The sequence below is a fragment of the Cynara cardunculus genome (genome assembly GCF_001531365.2).
Source record: "Cynara cardunculus var. scolymus isolate 2C chromosome LG 4, CcrdV1, whole genome shotgun sequence".
In the NCBI taxonomy this organism is placed as follows: Eukaryota; Viridiplantae; Streptophyta; class Magnoliopsida; order Asterales; family Asteraceae; genus Cynara; species Cynara cardunculus.
This window is the reverse complement of record NC_037531.1, coordinates 15,086,711-15,104,092: the sequence shown is the minus strand read 5'-3', so window position 1 is coordinate 15,104,092 and position 17,382 is coordinate 15,086,711. Positions and strand designations below refer to the sequence as shown.

The 17,382-nt window shown below is 34.8% G+C and overlaps 2 protein-coding genes across 2 annotated transcripts; one reads left to right on the top strand and one right to left on the bottom strand.

Annotated features, from left to right (window-relative positions):
* The first annotated feature begins 1,939 nt into the window (after positions 1-1,939).
* LOC112511212 (polyadenylate-binding protein 2-like) lies at positions 1,940-8,422 on the top strand. Its single transcript, XM_025116733.1, has 9 exons — positions 1,940-2,491; positions 3,699-3,817; positions 4,923-5,579; positions 5,944-6,021; positions 6,097-6,186; positions 7,151-7,291; positions 7,418-7,597; positions 7,682-7,885; positions 7,973-8,422. The coding sequence occupies exons 1-9, from the start codon at positions 2,176-2,178 to the stop codon at positions 8,207-8,209; spliced, it is 2,022 nt and encodes a 673-aa protein (XP_024972501.1). The 5' UTR covers positions 1,940-2,175; the 3' UTR covers positions 8,210-8,422.
* A 6,629-nt stretch (positions 8,423-15,051) lies between these two features.
* On the bottom strand, positions 15,052-16,548 carry LOC112511510 (uncharacterized acetyltransferase At3g50280-like). Its single transcript, XM_025117152.1, has one exon. The coding sequence runs from the start codon at positions 16,512-16,514 to the stop codon at positions 15,159-15,161; it is 1,356 nt and encodes a 451-aa protein (XP_024972920.1). The 5' UTR covers positions 16,515-16,548; the 3' UTR covers positions 15,052-15,158.
* Between the last annotated feature and the right edge of the window lie 834 nt (positions 16,549-17,382).

Here is a 17,382-nt window from a genome sequence, read left to right as displayed (position 1 = left end):
AAAGATGCAACATTATTGGTTGATGTGGGTTAGCAAAGTTTGCACAAAATATTGGGTTAGTATTTGAACCACACTCTATATATATATATAACTTTTAAATATTATATAAATATATTTATTTATCTAATTATCTATACTATCTTATTAATCAAATTTAGTAAAAGTCTTAAAATACTAAATGATCAAGATACCCTTGATACTACTTTTTCACTTTTTCATCTTCTCATTTTCTCACATACACTCATCCTCTCACAACCGATTTTTTTTTTTAAATTATAATTTAAAATTTACACTTTATACTCTTATAATTAGTTAATTTATTTATTTTACGTCATTTACTTTTTAATGTTTCATTTTAAACCTTTATCAAATTAACATACATAATCGTATATCAATTAAAACATGTTTAAAAAATACATTTTTATTTTAAAAAGTTACACCATTATAATCGTCTCGTTAATCCCTTCGAAATGAGTCCAATATTGAATAGTTTTTGACTTAATTATATTATTATATATTATATATACTGTGAAAAAATATTTTTAATATTTACGATTTATACTTTTATAGTTATTTATTTATATATATACTGTATATTTTGGGGTTAGGCTGTCCAAATTGCACTGTATAATATGTTCTAAATTAATATGTTCTAAATTAATATGTTCTTGGGTTTTTTTGAAATATATATATATACATGTATTAATTCAACCTTAATATGAGTTTCTGGACAAGAAAGAGAGTAAGCAGTTAAAATTTCATTCTAAAACCCATCTTTTTTGGTCTTTTCATGGCTTATAATCTGTCAAATTTGTAGTTTTTTTTATTGGTTTTGAATGTTTCAAGTTTCTTGGTTTTTTGCTCTTGGTGTAAATCGAACACATTTGTGGAGTCGTTTAAACATGTTGGATTTTAAATATATTGGAGTTTAAACTGTCATACAATATTTTTCATTGATAGTCTGTAATTGGAACCATAACTCTTATTTATTCAAATTCTATTAATATGTAAAGACCAAGTGTAACATATATCATCGTTAAATCTTATCTTATAAAACCAGTGGAACTTTAAAATCGTTAAAATTCATGGCTCCCGCCGCATTGCGCATGTACACAACTAGTCTTTCAAAAATCATAAACCATGGTCGACCATGTTCTTTTATAATTTCTAAACTTACTATCAATTTCATCAGTACTCTTAATTGATTGAATACATCATCAAAATTAATCGAATATATATTTTTTACATATAAATATACCTGAAAACCCGACCGGCCCCAACACAAAACCGAAACCAAAAATTGTTTCCATATCTGAAATCTGTTCGGATTTATGGTTTGCTTATCTGAACTGCTCGACGCACACACCCCTATATGTAAAATGTCAGATGACGTGAATTCAATGTAAAAATTACATTCTTATTTTGCTTCCGTACATTATCAAAAGGATGAAACGAGTTATAGGAGAAGCTCTAACGTAAAATTCGAAAAACACGTACCGAAATTTATTAGAGACAGATAAACTATAACAAGTTATAAAAATGGAAATAATTAAGGTTAATTAAAAAAAAACAATTAATATAATAATTATTAATTAATAAAATTATTTTTTATCAGATAAATATTATTTATTGATAAATTTTGATTGGTTTCCGGACCGAGTTTTGGATAGAGATATAAAAATGGAAAGACCAGGCCTTAACCAAATCTTCTACCCAAAACAGCCCAGATCGTAACACAATATTGTGACACGCGAAACACTGGATCACGGCATCCTCGTAATCTCAACCGTTCACGTTATGCCATCTAAGATCTAGACGTAACCGGATCGTCATTAAGATCGAAATCAATGGTGGTGATCATCCCAGCCCTACACGCTTAAACTAGGGTTTTCTCATTCGTATATATAAGATTCAACCACCTCATCGGCAGTGCAGTGCAGTTTTGTCTGCCCTCCAAAAAAAGAAACAATCTCTCTCTATACTGTTTTGATCTCTAGATTTATCTATTCATCGTCGTCGACGCATATCTCCGTTAACGGATCTCCGGCGATACTATCCTTTTTTTGCCATTTTTCGGAAAAATCCCTAAAAGGTTTGAATTCAGAGTGTGGTTGAGTTGTTAGGGTTTGATTCGGTTAATTTAATTATCAAATAAAGAGAAAGAAAAGAGAAAAAATGGCGCAGATTCAGGTTCAACCTCCTACGGTATCTGGACCGAATGGTGTGGCGGCCACGGCTAATGCTAGTGGCGTTGCTGCTACGGCTGCTGCGGGCGCTGCTGCGGCAGCGGCAGCGGCGGTGGCTGGTGGTAATCAGTCGTTTGTGACGACGTCGCTTTATGTTGGGGACCTTGAGCTTAATGTTACCGATTCACAGCTGTACGATCTGTTTAACCAAGTTGGACAGGTTGTGTCTGTAAGGGTTTGTAGGGATTTGAGCACCCGGCGATCCCTTGGTTATGGTTACGTTAACTACAGCAACCCTAATGATGGTCAGTCTGTAACTGCATTTGTGAATTTTTTGTTTCTTCTATTGAGATTGGTGCATTTGTGAATTTCCTTTTTTTTCCTGTTCAGATTGGTACATTTTGTTTGTATTGTTGTTGATTACTGTAGTTTTTTATGTATTCGTTGTTAGCATTATATTCAATTCACCATGGTCTATGGATTTTGATTTATTGCACAGTACAAAATTGGGACAAATCATTATCTTTACGATTGGCGTATGAGATAGAAAGCTGGAATCTGTTGACTATTACCTGTAAACAGTGGTGCATTTTCCTCTTCTCTCCGGGGTAGAGGACACGTCTGCTTAAATCCCTGACCCCACTCTCGTGTGGTGGGATGTGGTGGGATCAAGGATGTACTGGTTTAGCTTGGTTAGTGGTGTATTGTTCATTGTTTGAGTGGAGCTCAATTGTTGAAACTTGACTACATCTCTATGTTTTCCTTTTTGGTGTCAGATATTTTGAACTGTATATACAATTGATATCTGAGGACTTATAGGAGATTTTCAACCTTTTCACTCTGGTTAAAGACTGTTAAAAAAAGTTGCTGGGGATTGTTTAGACTGAATGAGCTTCAATCCCAAATATGGCACTCAAAACTGCTGCTCCTTCAAATGACATGCTATTAGATATAGTGTGCTATTAATCACCTGTAAGATGAAGGGGATACATATCATTATCAGATGGACAGTTAATGTAGATCATTCGTGGTTGGTATTCATATGTAAATATGATTGCTTGTCCATAAGCTCTGTTTTCGGAGGCATGTTATGGATCAGTCCTCGAGTGAAAAATGAATTCAAATGCAGGTTGTGGAATTAAATCTAATGTTGTGTTGAGGAATTGAAAGCATTCATGCCTTTCTTGCTTCATATATTAGCTTAATCGAAACCTTTCGTCGAGTAATGTATATTATATTTGTCTTTCTTGATGCATTTTTATTGTTCATTTTACTTCCATTTTATTGTTGGTTTTTCTATCAGTAACCTTTATGTGTGTGCTAGTGATGGAAGTGTATATATGCTTTGTTTATATCTTTGGTAAGTGAATTTTGAGGTTCTTATATTTTCTTGCATATCATCCTGTGAGTGGTGGCTATTATTTCAACTGTTGCATCTGGTTGTTCTGGACCATTTTGTAGTACATGATCCTGTTGTCGGCTACTGATGTTTTACTTCAACTTGTATTGCAGCTGCAAGGGCCATTGATGTACTGAACTTTACTGCTGTAAATGGAAAGGCAATTCGTATAATGTATTCTCATAGGGACCCAAGCATCCGTAAAAGTGGAACTGCAAATATATTTATTAAGGTATATTACTAATTATTTTTCTTTATGCTCTCTTATTAAGGCCCTCATATATGCAGCAAAGTAGCTTGAAATACATTTGTGCTGTGGTTCAATCTTTTTTTACTATTTTTGTTGTGTTTCGTGGTGTATTGGCCTATTGGGTTGTTGCCTTGTTGGTGTTTTGATTTCATTGATTCAGTTATACTAAAACATAACTATAGCAGCCAGAAATGAGATTTATTCACTCTACTTTCTTTATTGTTGCAGTAAATGTGTTTTGATGCCGTCGATTAATTATATTCTAGCAATCAATTAAATGGGCTTTTTTTGTTGTTGGTAGCTTTGACCTATTAACCAGTCATTTATATTTAGAGCTGATTTCTTTGGTGTCCGTGTTGGATTGTATTTCCATGGTTTCTATTGGTAACGGATGCATCTAAAATGCCATTATCTTCTCCAGTCAGAGCTAATATACCTTTCCAGAACGAAATAATGGGTCATGGTCTTCTCAACCATTTTTTGACGCTTCCTCCTTGTCGCTGCTGATTAATTCTTAATTACTGTATTTCCAAATGTGTACATGCTCTCTCTACGAATGTTTGTTTCTTCATATTGTTGTCTTTGTGGCATCATTTCCTACATAGCTGGAATCTTGTGCCCGAGTCGTACTTGCTTTTTGTCTAAAAAGTGTTCTGATGAGTTTAGCTTGTGTGACAATGGAACGCATGGCATGTTAAAAGTGGCATGAAATGTAGGGCGTGTTAGCCATTTGTCGTGTCTATGTTTGTGATCTGTGTCTGGTGTCATTACTTGACTCCCCACAATGTGCATCTGTCTGTCTTATTCATTGTTTTAGGCTGACAAATGATATTCATGGTGTTCGAGTGAAGCTATATGATGCGGAAGTGTTGTCTTTCACACCTCTTTTTCTTTTTAACATAGATAATCTTCCACTATCTCATGTTCTACAAAGTGAAGAGAATGGACTGTGAATTCTGTGATTTGTTGTTTGGGGATTAAGGTTGAGGATTGTTTGATCTTTTATTTGAGATTCCTATTATGTGTATTTTGTTTTTGTATTTGAGTTTATTATAATTGCTTTTATTCTTTTCTTCTTTGTGTGCAGAACTTGGATAAGACAATAGACAACAAAGCCTTGCATGACACATTTTCTAGCTTTGGTAATATTCTCTCCTGCAAGATAGCGACCGATGCTACAGGCCAGTCAAAGGGCTATGGCTTTGTGCAGTTTGACACTGAAGAAGCTGCTCAAAATGCAATTGATAAACTAAATGGTATGCTGATGAACGACAAACAAGTCTATGTTGGTCATTTTCTTCGCAAGCAAGAACGGGACTCCTCATTGAGCAGGACAAAGTTCAATAATGTGTATGTGAAAAATCTCTCTGAGTCCACTACTGATGAAGATCTGAAAAAGACCTTTGGTGAATATGGAACAATCACAAGTGCTGTCGTTATGAGAGATGGAGATGGGAAATCCAAGTGCTTTGGATTCGTCAACTTTGAGAATGCAGATGATGCGGCTAATGCTGTTGAGGCTTTAAATGGGAAGAAATTCGATGAAAAGGAGTGGTATGTTGGGAAGGCTCAGAAGAAATCGGAAAGAGAGCTTGAACTGAAGAGTCGCTTTGAGCAGACTGCAAAGGAAGCTGTTGATAAGTTTCAAGGTGTTAATTTGTATGTCAAGAACTTGGATGACACCATCGATGATGATAAGCTTAAGGAGCTTTTTTCTGAGTATGGTACAATCACTTCATGCAAGGTTTGCTTCCAATTTGAACTATTGTAAAAGCTATTGCAATTAGAATTAAAACAATTAATTTTGGCATGCAATTAAGGAACTTTTTGGTCCTAGAGTTAAAGTTCATTTGTGGGAATCATTGATAGAATAATTTTTGTTATAAAATGAAAAGGTTATACCAAACTTAATGGACATATTTACAAATAAAGTTGCAACAAAATATTATGTGTACTCACTAATTCCTTGAGGCATGCCAAAAATAATATCATGCAGTTTTCATAGAAGTAACATATCTGACTTCTATTTTCTTCATCTTTCATCTCATTTTTTGTTTTGATTTGGCTTCTTTATGTGCGAAGATCTAACTTTAGATTTCTGTTAATAGGTTATGCGTGATCCTAGCGGAATCAGTAGAGGTTCTGGTTTTGTTGCCTTTTCGTCTTCTGAAGAGGCTTCTCGAGCTGTAAGAGACATGGTTGACTATATTTATAGTTTGCTTCCAGAGGACTAACAGTTTGTTTTCTTTTCACATTTTCAGCTTTCCGAGATGAATGGGAAGATGATTGTTAGCAAACCACTTTATGTTGCACTTGCACAGCGTAAGGAAGAGAGAAGAGCAAGGTTGCAGGTAAAAACGTTTGCAAATGTCTCACCTTGCTTCATTTAGAAAAATTTGCACTTATGTTACTTAGTGGAGTGAGAAATGGTGTGGTACTGCTCAGCTATTTGTTACTGTTTGTGCTGATTTTTATCACAAGTATAATTAAAGGAGATAAAATGTCCCGTAATTGAATGTAGACATATAACACTCCTTTTGTTTAATTTGATCTCTTAGATTGCTGACACCAGTGAATTGAATGCACATGTTCTGGTGCATGTTTACACCTATTCATATTTAATTAGCAATGCCTAGTTTTTAACTTTATAAATCCAATAAAATAATTCTCATGAACTCCATCAGTTGCAGAAGATGCCATGATGGGCTTTTCTCCATAAAACTGGAAAGAATAAATGCATGCACTTTTTCTTATGATTTTTATTTTCCAGAAGCTGTGAATTATATGATGTGTGATGTGTTTACTTTGAGAATTCTGCGAATACTTTTCACCTTGGAATGTTTGAGAAGATACAAACACCTAGGCACCAAGTTCACTATGTCTCTGTAGGTGCTGTAGATTATACATGTTTGTATGAAGTGAACATCCATTGTTGATTGTGCTTTGAGAAGGTTTGACAACTTCTGATTAGTGAGGTGATAAAGCTATTAACATCTGCCATTATTGGATTATTGATTATTATGTTCGAATTTGTCTTGGACAATCTATATATGTTTAATATAAAATGCAGTAATTTCATGTTTAATGTTATGCAAAAAAGTGGGCGTTTCAATGTATTCTTAAGGCAATATGATACTGTACCATTTGTAGTTGCTTGTTCAGTGTTGCTGTTAGCTGAGTTTATGTAGCCATGTAGCTCCTTAGGTCTATGAGTTTCTTAATTCATTGATCATGAAAGAATCATATTGCAAATTGCAAGTACCTGTATCTATGATGAAATGTTCTTTTAAATACTCAATGCTTTCTTACCTTCAGGCACAGTTTTCACAAATGAGGCCAGTTGCAATGGCACCGTCAATAATGGCTCCTCGTATGCCCATGTATCCTCCTGGTGCTCCAGGTATGGGGCAGCAGCTATTCTATGGACAAGCTCCTCCTGCTATGATTCCTCCTCAGGTACTTTTACTTTTTCTGAATATATTGATGATAATTGGAATGTTGTGAAGTTTTTTGTATTGATGTTTCGTTTGTTTATTGGGTGTAATTATATCCAAGTTTTCTGATGTTTTTGGTTGGTTTTAGGCTGGATTTGGTTACCAGCAGCAGCTGGTCCCTGGAATGAGGCCAGGTGGGGGACCAATGCCGAACTTCTTTGTACCGGTTGTCCAACAAGGTCAGCAAGGGCAACGTCTTGGTGGTGGGAGGCGTGGAACAGGTCCTGTGCAACAAAACCAGCAGCCTGTTCCAATGATGCAGCAGCCGGTATGCACCAATGGTTATTTGTTTGGCTATTAGATGTGTGAGGAGGATTGTATATGACATAAGACCGATTGGTGTGTTGTTCAGATGGTTCCAAGAGGAGGAAGAATGTACCGTTATCCTGGTAGGAATGTGGGAGATGGAAATATGGGAGGTGGTGGAGGAATGCTTCCGGTGCCTTACGACATGGGTGGGGGCGGCATGCTTCCACGAGGAGATATACAACAGCCAATGCCTATTACAGCATTGGCTTCTGCACTCGCTAATGCAGCACCTGATCAGCAGAGGACGGTAAAAACCACAAACCCACCCTATGAATTGTTTTCTACACGAGCATTGGTGAGGTAATTAATTATGAAGTTGTTATTGTTTCAACAGATGCTGGGCGAGAATCTGTACCCGCTGGTGGATCAGCTGGAGCACGAGCATGCGGCTAAGGTGACGGGAATGCTTCTGGAGATGGACCAGACAGAGGTGCTGCACTTGCTGGAGTCACCAGATGCATTGAAGGCAAAGGTTGCAGAGGCAATGGAGGTGCTGAGGAATGTGCAGCAAGCGAACACCCCTGCCACACAGCTTGCTTCCCTGTCTCTTAACGAGAACCTTGTTTCTTGAGCAAGTAGATGAGTTTGTTTATTTTGTTTTGATTGAAAATAGGAAGGAGGATGCTGAGTGTTTTTGGAAAAAACATCATGAGGATGCCTTGGTATTGCTTTTGATGTGTGGTTTTGTTTAATTCAAGTGCTGGCTGGGTGGCTGGACGGACTTTGTTTTTCTCATGTCTATTTATAAATCTGTTACAGAACGGATAATAACATTGGCTTCTGTTTTGTGGTCTGATTGCATACATGTATGTAGGGTATCAAAGTTCCAAGGCAGGTAATTTGAACCAGTTTTGAGAGAGAAGCACTTGATGGGTAAGATTCTTGCATAGAAAAATGTTATTATTACCATCACCATCATCGCTGAACAGGTAATGAGTGTTTGGTTGGCTGATGTTTGTGTACTTTGGATGCGTTTGGTGTAGATAGGACAAAACTTATGGTCCCATTGGCCATCACCCATATTTGGAGTGAGATTTTGTCATGACATTAAACAAATTACTAATCTACTCTTATCCTTTATAATTTTAATTTGCTATTTGTTTTAATCAAGGTCTAAATTGTGAGAGGTAGTGTGGCGGTGAGGTCAAACCTCAAGCCTTACGAATTATGGCGAGTTGTGATGTTTTCCAAGGCGTGGTTTAAGGCGGTATGTGTGGGTGTGTGTATATATATATAGAGGAGGGATCAAATGAAAACCACTCCAATTTGTAAAGACCGTGCAAACCACCCTCATCCGTCGATTTCATTGTTTAATTTTATGAAATTTTTTCATCAAAATTGTTTAATTTTGTGAAATTGTTTCATATAATACTTTTTTGATGAATTTGTTTCATATATGGTTATGAAATTTTTTCATATACTACTTAATGAAATTTTAATGAAACTGTTTCATGTATTTCTCTAAAATTAAAATAATGAAAATGATAATATCAATGATTAACACCCTCCACAATAAAAATGATTAATCAACCTCTCATAATTACAAAAAATTGAACAAAATGAAAAATTATGATTGGTTGAATGATGTTTTTATGGTTTTTACAAATTGAGTGGTTTTTATTTGATCGCTCATATATATATATATATATATATATATATAGAGAGAGAGAGAGAGAGAGAGAGAGAGAGAGAGAGAGATAGGTCTATTTAAAGAAGAATTAATTAGTTTGTAATAACCGTGAGACCCAATCTCAACCAAAAATTAATGGATAAATTAGAAAATTAATATTTTTGGTCATTTGACTTAAAGTTGTAATTAAAGGGCATTTTAGGGGTATTTTAATTTTTTTCTCTCCCCTACCTCCAGCCTGTGACGAACAACATGTGATACTCAAAATATACTAAGATACACAATGTGATATGCAAAATACTTACAACGTGATACCCAAAATGCATATAATGTGATACTCAAAACGCACCAAAGAAACTTTGAGACCACTGTGATACCAATTATAACGGGGATGGGGGGAAGGGAGATAGGTAGTGAGGAGGTCATAAGGATATATATATATATATATATATATATATATTGATATAACATATAATGCATTTTTAATCATCACATAGAATATATTTCTTAAACAAATAAGTTTGTACACTTATTGTAGGGTTTTAAAATAATTTTGAATCTTTTAAATGCAAAGGAATTAATTTTAAATTATGTGTATATTAATATTTTGGGTTAGACATTCTCTAAAGATAAATCTATGGGTTGTTGTATCAAAAGGCATTATCAACCATAAAAGTGGTGTCTGATCGGTTTGAGTTTGACTCCAAATGTCAAAAGTATCAGGAGGTCACATGTTCAAATCCAAGTAAGAATAAAAATCCCCTTATGACTACGAATGTTCAAATGCGGTGACTCTGAACTATCTGCAAAACATGTGGTTACCTTGAGATTAATCGGCTCACGTAACGGATTGGATATCCAAGTTAATAAAAAAAATATTATCTATTAAAAAAAGTTAAATAGTTCAAATGTGGGGGGTAAGATTTGACCAAACAAAGCTCTAGTCTCGATTCCATAAACTAGTAATAATATAAAAATGGTTTAAAAAAAAGAAGGAATAAAAGAGACATATTCGATTTCTTATTATATTTGATGATTAAAATGATTTTTGGAATTTTTAGGTCACAAAAGAGACATTAACGGCCGTCATGAGAGGACAGTTGTGTGTATATGTATTTTCAACAAAAATACCATTTTTACGATGTATATTAAGCCGAATTGAGTCACAATGTCATATATCTTGATATTTAAATAAGTCAAAGTATGATGATGAACTCGGACACATTGAAAACCAACATGAAAATGTTAAGATATTTGATATAGTTTCTTTCTTAGTAACATTAAAATTATAGAAGAAAATTTCCACCCAAATATGTTTTTGATGGTAGATTAAAGGTTATATTCAAAACAGTTGATTTTTTTTCTCTCCAAAAAGTCACTAATAATGATAAAGTGGATTCATATATCAAAAGTAATATTGATTCTTATTAGTTTAATATATAAATGTGATCATCGACTCATTTAGTTAACTTTAATAATTTTAGTAAAGATTATTGTTACCACGCAACGCATGGTGTCAAACACTAGTTTCAATAATATCTCTATCTTTTTATAACATTTTTTCTCCCTTTATTTGTCATCTCTCTTTTAATGTAGGACAATTTCACTAACCATTTTTATAGTTTTTTTTTGTCTTTTTTAATTGTGATTTTAATAAAAAAAATAATTGATTAATTTTTTAAATTAAAAAATGCATAATTTTGTTTAAATATTTAAAAATATAAGACATTTTTATTATTTATATTTTACAAATTTTATCATACAAACTGATTATATTTTGAAAGTAATTACATATAAAATAATTGAGCATCTCACGAGCTTTTCGAGTTGAGTATTGGGTTAGCTTGACTCTACTCGTTAATATGTCGAGTCGAGCTCGCGTTTGAGGCAAGTCTATTCAAGTCGAGTGATGACCGAGTCGATTTCAAGTAGCTTACAAGTTGTCTCGTATCATTTACAACACACACACACACACACATATATATATATATACATATATATATATATATTACATATATAGAAATTATATATCTTTTTTATTCTTTAAAAGAAAAAAACTAAAGGACCAAATTATCCTCAATCTAACAAAGTTAAGGTTAATTGCATTATAACAAAGGACCTAATTCATATTAAAAGTGAAATTATAATCGATCGTACATGTAATTATTTTGTTTTGAAAATTCAACCCAAAAAATTTTATAATCATATGGACGGATGTAATTTGTAATTTAATCTAAATTAAATTAAAACCATAAGAAAATAGAAAACAAAATTTAAAAATAAAAAAGACAGATCAAGTCAAGGGTCATACTTGCCACTCAAGCATTCGTATTAAATAAGTCCATGATGACCAACTCAATTACCTACTTCTCCTATAACTTTTATGTACATATATAATAATAATGAGGGAAAATCACCAACGCCATCAAAATATATCTGACATATTAACGAATTAATCACATTTTATTAAAATTGTCAAAATGTCCACATGGATCGCCTCTAGGGGGTGAGTGTTGACCATGAGGGCGATCCCCCTTTATTTGACCAAAAAAATATGAAAAATATATTAAAAAACCAATTTGATGCAACCCACATGCATCCCCGGGTATAAATATTATGCGCCTTGATTTTCGTGGATCACCCTGGTGGCGATCCATTTTTTTATTTTTTATTTACTATCTATTAAGGGGTGTTTTTAATAAAAAAGAGACGATATTTAAATTGTTTTTTTTATATTTGTAGGACAAAATGTCATGATTTTAGTTTATAAAATAAAACCATGATAATTGTGGTCACGAAAAAATTATTTTTATCTTATTTGAGGGACAAAAGTAAGATATTATATTTGATTTACGTAATTTGACCGCTATTTCGTTTTTTAGTGTCTATGATTTGATGCCGATTTGACGATTATTTTGTCTTATTACGTAACGGTTTATATAAATAGACGGTCAAGGGGACCATAATCACCATTCCCACCGACATCCTCTCCCACCTCTAAAAAACCGAGCCTTCACCGACATCCACGATTATCCATCGATCACCAATCACCGACATTCACGGTTATCCATCGATCACTGATCACCGACGACCACCATTCACCGATCCACCGTCATCCACCACTGTTTCACGATACCGACCACCTTCCGCCGCCAAGTATATAATTATCTTTAAAATTATATAATTCTTTTTTTAACATTAATATGGAATATTAGTATAAAAATGATATTGTGAACTTTGACCGTTGACTATGCATTAGTCAACAATAACACAAAGTACAATCAAACTTTCCCAATACACTTGTTGCCACCGTACAATCAAGTAATGCGTTTACCTACCCTCGCATTGTTTTCGTTTTCAACTCAACTTTTAAAAAAAAGGGTGGGCTAAATGCACCCTCATGCATTGCTTAATGCACCCTTATCTATGAATTTTTTCCTCACACACATCAACATTAATACATGTTTTTTACATTCCCAATGCTTGAATGACCTAATTCTGACATCAAAGGGGGTGCCATTAGCACTCCCCTTAAAAAAACATAAAAAATAGTGGGAAATTGAACACCGAAAAACTCGACTTCAATTCCTTCTTGCGTTTCGTTTTCTTTCTAAGAATTTCAAAAACAACGAGTTTTCCTCTTTTTCTCACTCTTTTCTTTTTGTAGAAAAAACAACGTAAAAGAATGAACAAAAAAGCTTGACAAATACAGATTGCAACTTGACAAGTTGCAATCCTAAAAGTATATGTAGTTTTACAATAACGAGCACAAAAACATATAAGTTGAATTGCTAAGTTGATCAGGAATGTTGATGAAGAAACCGTCCAAACAAATCTCAAGTGTTCAAAGAAAATATAAAAACGTTCAAAGAGGAGGATTGATCTCCACACTATCCTTTGTCCCTGATGCAAGAATGTCGTGGAAACCATCGAGTAATGCCTTTTGAAGGGTCCTTTCAACTTTTCGTTGTGGGTGGATGTGTTCAAATTGGCTGCGTGATAGTTCGGATTTCGTTGCCATTTCAAGCTCATGGCGCAAGAAGGCGATCTTGTGGGTAACACTGTACTCAATTTGGAACTATTGAAGCAAACATGTTTTCTCAAACGGCCTGATTGAGGCTGTTGATCACTTTATTGGACTAATTCTGCTTCGAACCACTGCACTTATGTTTGCTGCCATGAATGTAGTGTAAGGTTGATCGAAAATGTCAGATCCATATTCAAAAATCTGTTAAAATTTAAGCTTCGGTTTTTAACCATTTTCAAGCTCCTTACTCAGCTTTATGGCAATGTAAATTCAAATAGTTTACAATTAAATATGGACGAGTGGTGGTGAGATCCATTTAGCTACCTACGATCTTCTTGAAATATGACTCATTTATTCTTACGTAATTTTAGTCCTTGCTAAGCTTTTGACTAGAACCAATGGAATTGTTCACCAGGTTGCATTCTTCCATCCCAAAGCGATTCAGGATGTCTTGGGCATACGCCTTTTGACGCACAAAGATGCCTTCTAGATCTTGCGAAATTTCTATACCAAGAAAGCATTTCATCATTCCCAAATCAGTCATTTCCAATCCCTTCGTCATTGAGGCAATAAACTTCATTAAGACATCTTCATTATCTCATGTATAGATTAGATCATCCACATAGATGCTCACAATCAGCAACTTACCTTTTTTGTTTCTCCTAGTGAAAAGAGTCTGCTCGGTTGCATTGCAGGCATTTTAAAACCATTGTTGGTCTTGGGAAGTAATAATTTACATAGGATGTGTTTGTAGAATGGGGTATACAAACACAACAGATTTTTACTTTCTAATTCTATACTTTATATTAAAACAAAGAGTTACAGATTTATTGCGAAAACTAAGAAGGTAAGACCCGTGATCCTAAACAATATGGCTCGTGACAAAGAGTGAAGGAATAAAGACTCTTTCAGATCGGAAGGACTAAGATAGTTCTTCAGATGTTGATGTAGATTTTACCTAAGAAACTATCACTTAGAAGTTATTTCAAAATGGTTAAGTAACATTTAATTACAAGGGTGACCTTTTATAGCCACCATTGCATAAAATGCTACCGTCTAACTTTAAGTATGTCTTCATTTGATTTGTTGATCCATGCATGCTTGTACTCTTCATTTCAGCCTTTGTGATTGATGTAGATACTTGTTAACCTATCTTATCCTTCTGTATGCTGAGGGAACAGTGAAAGAAGTATGAAACTAATAAAATCGTGTTTAGAACTTGATTTGGAAGACATGTTGTGCATGTTCTCATACTAGGAGGAGCGTCAGAGAGTTGGTTATCCAAACTTGGTGGACAAGTTTGCACTCCAAAATCTGGCTTGCCAATAGTAGTATTTGTCAGGTTACTATTTGACTTTATCTTGTATTGATTTTTTTTGGCTAGATGACAAACCAATCTGCTTTGACGAGATCTTGACTTCACTTCAACTAGACTTCGATTTTGTTGAAGACATTTCGTTCTTGGACCAATACAAATAGGTATAAAACTATTACAAGTAAAACTCCTATCTTGTTCGATTCTAAAATATAAACTAAGGAGTGATGCCTGATTGGTTTGAGCTTGACTCCAAAGGTCAAAAGTACCAGGACGTTCCAGGTTCAAATCTAAAGAGGAATAAAAATCCCTTTATGGCCACAGAGGTTCAAATGCGGTGACTTCAGGCTATCTGCAAAGCAGGTGGTCGTCCTAAGATTAGTCGACTCGTATAACGGGTTGGATATCCATGTTAATAAAAAAAGAATTAAGATTTTTATATAAAAACAAAGAAAACCGTGAGATTCTTAAAATTAAAAATCTCTAATACAACGCCTTTTTATTATTGATGACAATAAAGAAGCCATAAAATTCACCAAAACTTTTTCTTACATGGCTTCTTCTCCGTTAACAACACTCATGAATTCTTTATCAGATTCAAAAGCCGCCATGTTTTCCGGCAACAAGCAGACTTCCAAGTCTACGCTTCCTCCGCCGTCCCGTCCCGGGTACAGCGTCACCTTCCCGTCAAACTTATTAGCATACCCACTCAGAACCGCCACTCCTTTCCCCAACCCGAATTCATTCCCGTATATATCAAATCTCGGCGAGCTCCCCATTTGTATACTATCCCCATCAAAAAGTTGACTCATTTTATACACAAACGGACGCTTTACCCACGAACCCACGAATTCCTTAATCGCTTTATCACCATGGTTCATCACCAGCTCGTGCAACATCCACGCCGCCCACCCGAGACTCTGATCCAGCAGCACCCCTGCCGTTGTTACTACTCTCACCGTCTGAATCGAATTACCGAAATAATTGTCGGGTAACGGTGGGGAGAGTCTGCTACGGTTGTTCACGGCCAATCTGCAACCGGTTTCTTTATTTTCCGGTGCTCGCCGGGCACGGGTCACGCACCTCCACATAAGGGCCGAGAGGCACTGTAAAGTGGAAATCTTGGTTGTATTACATTCTGAATTGACTTTTGCTTTGAACTTAGAGAGAGACTCCGACGAGAAATGGAAGATTCTTTCTCTTAAAAACGGACGATTGGGTCTGTCGAGGAATTCATCGTTATGGGTGAACGGGAGGCTGAGAACCGGGTCGGATCCTGTCGGGATCCATCGTTCGAGAACCGGAGGACGTGAGATGGGAGCTATGTTTCCATTTTGAGTTTTTGATTGGAAAACTTCCGACCAGGAGTTGAAGAAATGCCAGTAGGAGGTTCCGTCGACTACCATATGGTTGATGGAGCAACCGATGAATATTCCGTCGACGAGTTCCGTCACCTGAATCGACAGCAAAGACAGTTCATGACCATCGTGATCGATAGCTTCGTGGTGGTCGAAAAACGACTGAACAATCAACGGCACATCAGTGGGTCCAAGAACATCGGACACCGTCAAATCGACAGTTGAATGAATGAATCTTGCTCCAGGGCTATTTTCAGGATTCAAGAAGACGACCAAAGAAGGTGGGTTTTGTTGTTTAACGGTGGCTAAACGGGCGGCGAGTGGATGAAAATGAGTAAGCGTGGCGGAGAGAGAGTCTTTGAGGTCTTCAAGGAAGGTGACGATGGAGAAATCTTGATTTTCCGTTAACCGGAAAAGTAGACCCTTTTGGATGTAATTCACATTAACCATAACTAAATCCCATGGAGAGAAGTAAATGGGTTTGTTGGATGGGAATTTTGGTTTGACGAAACAATGGGAGACTATTTCAACGGTTGGAGACGCCATTAGAGGTTGGTGAAGCTCGATAAGATCAAGTTAATTGGTGGCTGAATTTGAAAGAGATGATACTGACTTTTATACTTCAGAAAGTTGACTTGGTAACCCTTTTTGGGGGTTGATATTGGCACCCCTTACGTCACTTTTAATAACCCCTCTTCTCACAAACTCACTCCCCACCCCCTAATCACTTTTCACCCCCTTCTCATCACACCAACTCTCGTTCTGACCCTCACAATTTTTCCTCACTCTCATCCTCACATATTCATCCCCCTACACAATCTTACCCCGGGGTGGGTTAGAAAAACCCTTTTTTAAAGTTATAATTTAAAATTTACATTTTATACCCCTATACTTATTTAATTAATTTACTTTACGTCTTTTACTTTCAAATTTTTCATTTTATACATTTATTAAATTAATATACATAATCGTATATCAATTAAAACATGTTTAAAAAATACATTTTTATTTTAACAAATTACATCATTATAATCGTCTCGTTAATACCTTCGAAATAAGTCCAATATTGAATAGTTTTTGACTTAATTATTTTACTATATATTATATATATTATAAAAAAAATATTTTTGATATTTACGATTTATATTTTTATAGTTTTTTATTTAATTTATGATACATCATTTATTTTTACACCATTATCATATTAAAATATATAATTTTATATAATTTTATATTAACTAAAATTAGATCTAACAACTAAATTAACCTTTCTGGAAACATTTTCATACCCTTTATTGATCTTGTTCATATTACATACTCATTTTATAAAAGACTTGTTAATTTTTACATTTTATTTTAACAAATTATACCATTATAATCGTCTTGTTAATCTATTCGAAATGAACTCAATAAT

Excerpts from the sequence above, each read along its gene's own strand:
- LOC112511212 (XM_025116733.1), top strand. The coding sequence starts at position 2,176 with ATGGCGCAGATTCAGGTTCAACCTCCTACGGTATCTGGACCGAATGGT. Across the intron at positions 2,492-3,698 it reads CTACAGCAACCCTAATGATG|CTGCAAGGGCCATTGATGTA; the intron begins GTCAGTCTGTAA and ends CTTGTATTGCAG. Across the intron at positions 7,598-7,681 it reads TTCCAATGATGCAGCAGCCG|ATGGTTCCAAGAGGAGGAAG; the intron begins GTATGCACCAAT and ends TGTGTTGTTCAG.
- LOC112511510 (XM_025117152.1), bottom strand. The coding sequence starts at position 16,514 with ATGGCGTCTCCAACCGTTGAAATAGTCTCCCATTGTTTCGTCAAACCA.